At 41.8% G+C, this 10431-nt stretch overlaps 2 protein-coding genes across 2 annotated transcripts; both read right to left on the bottom strand.

The window, feature by feature from the left end:
• Window positions 1–380: 380 nt before the first annotated feature.
• On the bottom strand, window positions 381–2160 carry LOC139432920 (inverted formin-2-like). Its single transcript, XM_071201675.1, has 3 exons — window positions 2093–2160; window positions 1774–1906; window positions 381–1530 (listed from the first exon to the last, which is right to left on the bottom strand). Exons 1-3 carry the CDS (start codon window positions 2158–2160, stop codon window positions 883–885), a joined length of 849 nt encoding a protein of 282 aa, XP_071057776.1. The 3' UTR covers window positions 381–882.
• Window positions 2161–2425: 265 nt separating this feature from the next.
• LOC117467821 (inverted formin-2-like) lies at window positions 2426–10041 on the bottom strand. The gene is made up of 5 exons (XM_034111686.1): window positions 9820–10041; window positions 5046–5447; window positions 4392–4507; window positions 4030–4189; window positions 2426–2463 (listed from the first exon to the last, which is right to left on the bottom strand). The coding sequence occupies exons 2-5, from the start codon at window positions 5440–5442 to the stop codon at window positions 2426–2428; spliced, it is 711 nt and encodes a 236-aa protein (XP_033967577.1). The 5' UTR covers window positions 5443–5447; window positions 9820–10041.
• Between the last annotated feature and the right edge of the window lie 390 nt (window positions 10042–10431).

The raw sequence follows: 10431 nt of genomic DNA, 5'->3' as shown, positions 1-10431 counted from the left end.
TTACCATTTGAACTGCTTAGGAATATGTTCAAATTCAAGTTTTTTCTTTGATCAATGAATGTGATCTGATGGGAAAGAACAGACAAGTTAAAAAGGAATATTGATTATTCAGCTTTGTGATAATCTGGCATTTGTTGTTTCGAGCCGTGTCGAGTGTTGACCAAGCACACCTCTTTAGGCGCCTTCTTGACAGGAGCAGCTGCCCCCTTGTCTTTGTCTCGGTCACCGGGAAACTGAACAGCTGCTCGATACTGCTGTTAGTTCGGCTCCCGAGAAGACGGCTCACCCTGAACCGGTGGCCCACATGGAGTGACCATCTGTGTGTGTGTGTGTGTGTGTGTGTGTGTGGTGGGTGTGTGTGTGTGCAGGAAGAGAGGAAGCTGTAATGAGCTCATGTGGTTCCATTTTGTATCAACATCCTACCATGGCTGATCTAAAAGTAACGGGCCATCTCTCAAAAACACCCACATTTTTGTCTATCCAACATATTCAGTCAGTAGTGATGTCTTTATATGTCAGCTCTAAAACTTAAAATATAGTAATTTTTCTGTCATTTTGCAAGGAAAATTACTACTAATAAATCAGTAATCACAATAGATAACCATTATTTTCGTTCAATCGACTAATCATTGCAGCTACATTATGTTAAAATCAATGCTCCATCCCCATCAACTATTCTGGACTCATATGCGTTCTATCAAAAGCTTCACACACATTTCCCATAATGCTGTTGGTTTTAAAAAAAAACAATTTTTTTTTCTAAAAGTTGTGATAATATATCAGATCTTGACATATTGAGGAAAAAATGGAAGCTAAAAGAGATGTAGGATATGTAAGTGGCACCACATTCTTTAAATCAGATTGAGCGAGGGTCTGCTGCCCTCATGACCTCAAAAGACTAATTACAGAAGCATCGGAAAGTTTTATCCACTCACCCGTAACCGCACGCAGTTTCTGCCAGTTGAGCTTTTTCATCCTCAGGGTGGGGCATCGGCGTGCCTTGGTGGGGGCAGCGGACCCCAGAGACTGACTACCCTGAGCCACTATCATGCCGGGGGGAGGCGGAGGAGGTGGCATACCAGGTAATGGAGGTGGTGGTGGTGGGCCGCCACCCATACCAGGTAATGGAGGTGGTGGTGGTGGGCCGCCACCCATGCCAGGTAATGGAGGTGGCGGAGGAGGCATACCCAGACCACCAGGCAGTGGCGGTGGTGGTGGAATTCCAGGCAAAGGCGGAGGTGGTGGGGGTCCACCAAACCCCCCAGGTAGTGGTGGAGGAGGAGGTGGGCACTGGTTAGAAGGCTGGAGCATACTTGGGGTTAGAGGAGGAGGAGGAGCAGAGGCACACAGTGGTTTCTGAGAGGATGTTAAGCTTTTCTCTGACTTCTCTTCATCCCCACTATCTGCGTCAGTCTGGACCCCCCTTATCCACCCTCCCCAGCTGCCCGTCCAGCTCGTGCTGACCCCTGCAGCTCTTTCCCTTGGAGAACAGCAGCCGCTGCATGATCTTCTCCGAGGACTCCATATGAGCTGCGGCACAAATCCAAACACACACAGAGGAACCCAATGTCAGTACTTCTCTATAAAACAAACGCTTTTAGTCATCCAGTCAACATCTGCATGCATTTCATTGCTATGATCCATTTCCTGGGTAATCACTCCCCTTCACACATGAACAGCTGAGGAGGTCATTAGCTAGCTATTAGCTAGCCATTAGCCTCTCCAGAGATCTGACCTGAAAGTGAATGTATTGCTGCTTTAGTGCTGACTCACAGTCCTGGGCCAGCAGTATGGCTCTGTTAGTGATGGACTCCAGAGCCTGCCAGATGTCAGAGTGGTCCGGCCCGAGCAACAGCAGCGTCTGCAGGATGGACAGCAGCTGCATGGAGGCTGGGGTGCTGCTAACCTGCACACATGCATACAAACAAATTAAGACAGCATGTCCTGTTTACACATTTAAGTCTAACAATGTGTGCCAGCGCCACAAAGACCTGATGAAACCGTTTATTCAGACATTAGATCCTTTTTGCAACAACTATAACAAGTAGCAGAGAGACAGTCTGCTCTTACCTTGTTAAAGAGAGTAGTGAACACCTCCAGGTGATCACTCATGTCAATACCCCCATAGACCTGGAGTAGCTCCTCTTCATCTTCAGACATTGCCTCTTCAAAAGCTTCCCATTGAATAATTACCTCTTCATCCTCCTCCTCCCTGCACACAACACACACACACACACATCACTGCAGGAGACCACTTCAGCACAAGGGTCACTAATGGACACATCAGTTATAAAAGCACCATTTAACACTCAATGGTAATGGACTTTTAAAAAAGACCTTTAAAGCTCAGAATTAATTTGTTGCATAAATCAGCATTAAAGACTAAACATGACAAAAACTACATGGGAACAAAAAGATGGAAGACTCACCTTAACTTTGGCAGAACATCAAGTAACTGAAGTCCTGTAACACAACATGAAACACAGTTCTGAGTACCACAACACTCAATCATCATGTTTTTTTTAAGGAGGCTTATCTCCACAGTGTCTCACATAGCATTCCACATATGCTGGTTTTGGGGAAATTGGCAGGAAGTCACAGGTGAGCAATCACACAAGAGGAGTGGCCCAACAACGTGCTGATTGGTCAAAGGTGCTAGGTTGCATTGTATTGCATTTAGGAGGGTTTATATAACTGAAAGTAAGAAATATTGGTCAAGCTATCTTGGCAGTTAAGTACCTTATTGTATTGATAGAAAAAAAGTTTCTGACCAGTACATGCTTGGAATAGACTCAAAAGGCAATAAGAAAGAATAATCCACAATTAAAAATGCATGGACTGGTAGGGAGTTTCATTCAAAAGTTATCATCAAATATCACATTATCTCTGTATGATTTGATCAATGTAATAGGTGTACAATTTTCTTGAAATAGCACTTTTGATAGCCAGTATTATTGGTGTGAAATGCATGAATGCACAATGATTTTTGACACTTAGGTTTGCTTGGTTCTCAGACGTTTTTCTCCAAATGAGAATGAGGCCATTAGGCCTATTCTTAGGCCGTCCCAGTGACAGAGATATTTGTAACAGAGATCCTGCTGATGGCCCGCTTGCCCATCTGCATTCACTCTGCACCGAGGCGAGACACTGTTGCAGTTCACCACAGTGAGCATTACTCATGGTGGGACCTCAAGGTAATGTTAGGGAGACAGGTGAATAGGGTGACATTTTAAACATCAGGTTCACCATGGAACTTCCAAACATGATTTCATTCACTATGAATGTTCTTTTTATATTACAAGTGTTCTAAAAAGTTATGTTTAAATATGCAAATGAGGCATTTTCCTATTAAATATGTGCTTGTTTGCATACACTATCAGAAAAGTAAACATTGGATAAAGCCACTTTCAAGATTCTTGTTTTATTTGTTGCGATTTTAGAGCCAAATGTTTTTTTAACAGAGGGAATTATTTTAATCTCACTGGCCCAGTAAGAATTATCAGGCCCGGAATGACATATGAACCAACCCCTCCGTAGAGAAAACATCAAAATAAACTAGTCTGGTATATGTTAGTGTTAATGAAGTGGAGATGTATGGCTCAGAGTCTAAACATTTTTTTTAAATAGAGATAACAGCCTTTAAAGACATTATAAAATTAGAAGGATTATAAAATCCCATGCATTTTCCAAGACACTACAAGTCAAAAGGGTAAACAATGTAGATATCACAATGAAACTTCCCCCATTTGATTACTTACGGGGTACAAATGTTTTGTATTACAAGTCTTCTGAAATGTTATGTTTGTTTATGCAAACTAGGCATTATCTTATGCTATATTTTGGTGAATTTGGAGAAATCTACAGACGTAAATAAAGTGTACTAACCTCAACATCATAATATGTATTTTGGGTGCTTTCACTGGTCTGCATAAAACATTCTATGGAAGCAAAATAGCCCCAAAATGTATCTGGCCCGATTGTCTGTCTAGAGGTATATCGGCTTAAATAGCAGCTGAATGGAGAACCTACCAATGAACTGCTTTCTCATCTTATCCCTCTGCCTGAGGTCATCTGTGCCGAAGATGAGGGCGTTGATGACACTGAGGAGCGTTACCATGTAAGGTACGTTATCTGTGGCCTGCAGCTCGTTCATGATCACACTGAAGCGATACTGCTGCGTCTTCACGACCTGAAGGGAGAAATCAATCATCCACTTCAGTGAGGAACAATGTGATTCCACAGGATTATAATGCCTGTGCATCCAACCCACCACTAGAGGGCACTGTTTAGGTATTTATCATTCAGAGTGGTGATGTGGTATCATGTGAGGTAAATACAAATAATTTAAGAAAGTTGATGGTAGTAGGACTTTTTCATGTTCATTCACTTACCTTGTAGTGATCCAGGGCATCCAGAGCCAGGCGATGGCCGTCTGCAGAGAACACGCTCAGGGCAGCAAGAAGATCAAACACCTGCTTCTTCACCATGGTGTTGGAAGTGTCCAAAGCTGTGGAGCAGCATGATCACACACATCAATACAGTTCAAGCGCTTGTATTTTTCATCAGTTTGTCTATGAGAAAGCCCCTATCTCCCCTCTTGTAGTGTAGTCCCGAGCAGGATGCTTTGTTTCACAGATCTTTAGGCAACTATAGTTGAACTTTGCCCTCTGGGGATGTTGCGTTACAGTAGATACACATGTGTTTTTCCGTGTAAGTGTCTGAGCCCCCCTCAGACAAATCCAATATTCATGACTCACTGTGATATTACATTTTAGGGATTTCTTAAGCAACACTTGATGATTCATCTCTGTGCATAAAGAGGAATTGACTGGAAAATTGGAAAAAGCTCAGCACAGTGACTTATGACCCATTTAACGAATATTTCTAATGTCACATAATATTTCAAAACGAATGCAGCATCCCAAAAATTAATATCTTTTGAAAATATTTTTGACTAAATTGTAAGTATACTTTAAAATATTTTGGGCCACTCTTGGAGTACGGTAGATGATAATTTTTTTAACAAAATAAGGTGTATGGTCAACCTTGGGAGAGCTTCCGGATGTATCCCTCGTTGTCTATGATGAAGTGGATCCCTGCAGAGGAGTTCATGACAGCCCGGACGCAGTTGACACAGGTGAGCTGCAGAAGGGCATCGGCAATGCGAGAACACCCCCGCCCCGAGAGCCGATCCAGGGCCTCCAGGAGGAGATCCAGCCCGCTGAGCTCCAGGAACTGGACCATCCATGTCTGGTCGCTGCCCTCCAGGCGCCTCCTCAGCCCTGAGTAGTTGACCACGGTGGGGACTTGCAGCAAGCGGATGCACAGCTCTGGGTCAGCGCTCTCCAGGTTGGCCTCCTGCTGGGTATCTGAGTCCTGCGAGGATCCCAGGCGACCCCTGACAGCCTCCCACTTCATCTTCCCATCTGACTTCCCCGACATGATGGCTGTGGAGGACAGAAGGGAATGTTCACCGTTTTTGTTCAACGTGTGCAGATGACAAGAGACCATTTTTTATTATTTCTTAAAAGGTTTTGGAATGCAGATGGCATGTATTTGCAACCCATATCCAAGGGATTTGGTCCAGTTTTACAGTGTCATCGTTGTTATCCAGACAAGAGGAAGCAGGCCAATACAAGGCGTTATCAGAAGGAATGCAGAATAGGAAATGATAGCTCATTTTTGTAGATGAGTAAAAGATATGTCAGCAGTCCAGTCACCACTAGCTCTGCCAAACATTCCTATTTAATCCTGTTAGAAAGAGCCTGGCTCATCATTGTCTGGTCAGTGCCTATTGCAATTTACTGTATAAATACATGTATTTTCAAGCTCCCTGCTGGAGTATAAACATTGGAAAACATGCACAAGGTAAAGAACTGTGCAGGAGAAACCCTTCACAACATCACATCAACATGAATGACATTGACATGAATGCCCACATTGATCAGACATCAGACAAGGGCCCTTTACTGGCATAACCTCAGAGCACAGCCTCCTCCTTTACCAAGCGTCTAAATACTTTCTACACCAAAAGCATTGTACTAGGATAAACACGTTCCCACACTCTTATGAAATCAACAGCCTGAGGATTCCGGCCAAATAAGCAGGAACACTTTCTCCAAAAGTCTAAAAAGACTTTCTCTCTGTGCTGGAGTTGTGATATTAGGTGGTCAAGAATAAAAGAACAAACAGGAGTGTTTCTTCTGTCCCCTGTTGTTGATTTCACACTTAGCAAACATAATATATACAGAGGAGGCATGGAGTGAGGAGCGTTAACAAACACATTGCTCTGTTCACTGAGCGAGTCTGGAAGGAATTATTAGTCGTCCTCTATTTTAACATCTAGCATTTAACATTACATTTTAACATTTAACAAGTAGAGACAATGTAAAGCCCTACTCAGGAAGCTTTTTTGCACAGTAAACTAAACACAGTAGAAATCCGATTGGCATTTCTCTCTAGAGAATTTCCTTTCATTTCAAACCTTTATTTAACCAGATTGGTCCCATTGAGATCATAGACCTCTTTTTCAAGGGAGACCTGCAGCATATAGGTTCCACATGAAACATAAAACAATAAAGGACATCATACATTATATTTACAGGATACATTTACATAGTTATAGACATTTACAAGTGCCCATAGTATCAACGAGCATTTCATTTAGCCTCGCTTTAAAAACATGCAGAGGAATGAGATTGCTCAGTTTCAATTCTTGCTGAAGATTGTTCCAAGCAAGTGGAGCTGCGCACATAAAAGCTGTCTTACCTGAGACAGTCCTTGCTCTTGGCACATCTAACAAGACTACATCATGCGATCTCAGACAATAGCTGCTTGCAACTCTCTGTGTTATCAGTGAACAGATATAATACGGGAGTTTACCCAACATGGCTTTATATAAATAAACGTGTACCAATGACTGAGCCTCTTTACAGTAAGTGATGGCAAACCTGCCTTGGTATACAGTCAGTGTACAGTGATGTTTAAGTGCTTTACAATTTGTGACAAATCTCAGTGCGCTGTGATAGGCGGCATCGAACTTGTTCGGGCAATAGGCAGGTGCATTCATATACAACAAATCACCATAGTCCAGCACAGGTCAAAAGGTCACAGTGACTAGCCTTGTCCTGGCTTCAAAAGAGAAACAGGACTTGTTTCTGAAAAAGAAACCTAGTCCAACCCTCAGCTTTTAAAGCAGGTTATTGACCTGAAGTTTAAAAGTGAGACCATCATCAAGCCAGATACCTCGGTATTTGTAAATCGCAGCCATTCTACCTCTGAGCCTGATTTCCTAGCCTTTGCCCAGGCCTTGTTTCTCTCATGTAGGAGACTAGACGTCCCTTCACTCTAAATGTACGCAGGGGTGCATGTCTATCAATAATTTCCATAAAACCAAGATAAAAATAAGACCATGCAGTTTCTACATCAGCACACAGATCGATTTTACCCCAATCAAAACCAAACAGATCATGTACAAAACCCTGCTCCACAAAATGTTTTGTGTCTCTCTTTATGACAATGTGAGGTTTACCCTTTTGGACTTTAGTGTCCCTAATTGTGGCTACAACACAGTGGTCACTCAAATCATTAGCAAATACTCCCACAGATTAGTATTTATACTTGTAATTTAACAAAGTAATGACTCGTGAAAAATCCGACAGAGTCAAGGTACAATGAGGCTTTTTTTCATTGCACACATATTTTGGCATGGCATTTGTCAGCTCTCTGACTGCAGCATTTTCAGTCCTGCTGCCAGTGTGAGTGTTACCGTGGCAGCAAGCAGGCGGACAATGGTGTTTTACAACAGGCCTTCACAATACTCTTCAAAGAGCCAGTGTTCATTGTCCACAAAATGGATGGACGGCTCCCTGCCCCGTTTCAAGCTAATAAGGGTTATGCCCAGAAAACAAGTTAAACACTTTCCGATTTGTTACATGTGGCTCTCATTCTCAGTGTGCAGGAAGCAAAAGTTACAAGTTGATGCTTGCAATCTGGAGAATTTAACTACTGAGAGTTTTTGTGAAATCGACTCACGCCTTGCAGATTCAGAAGTGTGAGTAAAAAGTCACTTCCACTGAAACAGTGTGCGTATGAACTGTACTCCCCCGTATGGCACAGGGACTTTTCATGAGGAAGGAAAGGACTTTCCTAGGACAGGAAACTTGGCTTGAGATAAACATGGGGGGCGGGGGGGGGGGGGGGGGGGGGGGGGTGACAGCTCCTGTTCCTTTTTTGAAATGTCCGTTTCATTCCTAGAATGATGATTTGTTTCTAATTAGAAGGATATTTTTCAGAGATCTGGGCTTCATGTCAAGCTGTGTCAAAGCTCAACTATAATGAAAAAAAACCCACATTCTTTTGAGCACTCCCAACATATCCACAACTTTCAATCGCCGACCTCGTCTGCCAGCTCTCCCACATGAAGCACTAATAGCAGGCTGATTCATCGCATTCAGGAAGAACCATACTCATCTGTCCTTCGGTTAAACCGCCCACACACACAGCCCACTGCCACTGTACAGCATCAACCGTCTGAAAAATATATCCACTGATTTATTTCCTCAGACATATGCACACTTGCAGACATGGTTCATTTTTCCTGCAAATGTTCTGAGCAACTCGGCAAAAATAAATGTGTGAATTTACTAATCGAGTGTGGATTACTAAAATATCATGGACCAGTTAAGAAATTATCTCATTATGTTCTCTTCCACTAAAATACACATAGATTAGAGATAATTGATGGGTACATATTATATTATAAGATGTAGATTGCACCTTTGAGCCCTGAAATAATAATGTTAGATTGCATGGAACAATATGTGTTAATAGTATATACATGTCAAAAATGTCACGCCCCACTGCGTCAGGCCATAGTGTCCTTGGGCAAGACACTTCACCCGAATTTGCTCCTGTGGGTATTGTCCACAGTAGATGACCATTACATGTATGATCTGTATGTGTAATGTGTATTTGAGTCTTTGATAAAGCCCTATAATAAATAAGGATTATTATTATTATTATTATAAATATGTGGCTTAGTTTTGCATAATAATAGATAATTATTCCCCATTCATTCATGCCATAAAGTCTGATACAGTATTGACAGAAGGATTATAACAACATCAAGTAGTAATTTAACAAATATCCTGATCCTCCTCTCTTCCACTCTTTGCTATTTAAGGGAGTGACTGAAATGCCTGCAAAGTCTACAAGCACATTTTGGAGTTAAATGTATCTTTTAGTTTTAGTTTCCTTTATTCCCAGACTTTCTGTAGACACCTTAAATGGGACCTATCATGCTATATTTGAATAATATATTGTAGCAATTGTATGATTGATTTAACCTGTTTAAAAAAAACGTGGACATTGACAGCTCATATACACAGCTTTAAAACTGGCATTCTTAGTTCATGTGGATTTTGGCAAGACAGGTTTTTTCCTCACTGCCGTCTTCCTCTTTATTCTGTCCGAGGCAAGGAGGTTCAGAGGGAACAGTCGATCACCACCTCCAGGATGGATCAACAAGACTGACACACACCAGAAAACAATTGCCAGTGTGTCAATCTGTATTGATCCTTTTCTTAGTATAATAAACAAACGGTCCTTAAATAGCGACATTAACGGTGCAACATCATTACTTTGCGCTGCGATTTCCCCCCACATACCATGGGGCATATCGGGACCAGTCACATTACAGTGGCGAGTACAATTCACCAGAAAAACACAATAATAGCGGTTATTACTTCAACACATGACACATCCTTATTCCTTATTGAATCGTTATAGATAACCTATAAACTGACAATGACACCTTACCTGGTTTTATTCCATAAATATGAAGACACTTGAAGAATTGCGTCCTCTGGTGTGTTTCAGATGGGGAAGCGCTTTGCAGTCATCCGGAAAACCTTTTATTTTCTGCCAAAAAATGAAACATGGACCCATGAAAAATGAGGCACTGTGTGGCAGATCCTACCCCGTGTTGTTTTGCAGATGGCACCGTTTTTTCAAATCCTAATACAGCCCTTGCGCTTCATTCACTTGAGTGAGAGTCTGACGGTGTCACAAAAACAGCAACATTACCGAGGATGACATCCGATCAAAACTTTCAGAATAAAAAGCCAGAGCGGCTGAAGTGGGTATTGTGAATACAAACTGTATAATAAGTGTGGTTACAATAAAACGCCCCAAAAATACATGTTAGTTATTGTTTGACAACCTTTTTAATATATTTTCAAGAACTGGCCTAACCGTCAGTTTATGTAGTCCTACAGATCTCAATAAAATACAAAATAAAAGTAATAACTAAGTTAAAGTGAACTCATGAACAGCTATTATCAATAACATTGTTATCAATAAAGTTAGAGTCAACAAAATGTAACCACATAAAACCAGAACTAGCCTAATAGACGTGACAGACTTAGCAAC

Source organism: Pseudochaenichthys georgianus, chromosome 22 (assembly GCF_902827115.2).
Source record: "Pseudochaenichthys georgianus chromosome 22, fPseGeo1.2, whole genome shotgun sequence".
Classification (NCBI taxonomy): Eukaryota; Metazoa; Chordata; class Actinopteri; order Perciformes; family Channichthyidae; genus Pseudochaenichthys; species Pseudochaenichthys georgianus.
Note: the sequence above shows the minus strand (reverse complement) of the source record. Positions and strands in the feature narration are given on the sequence as shown.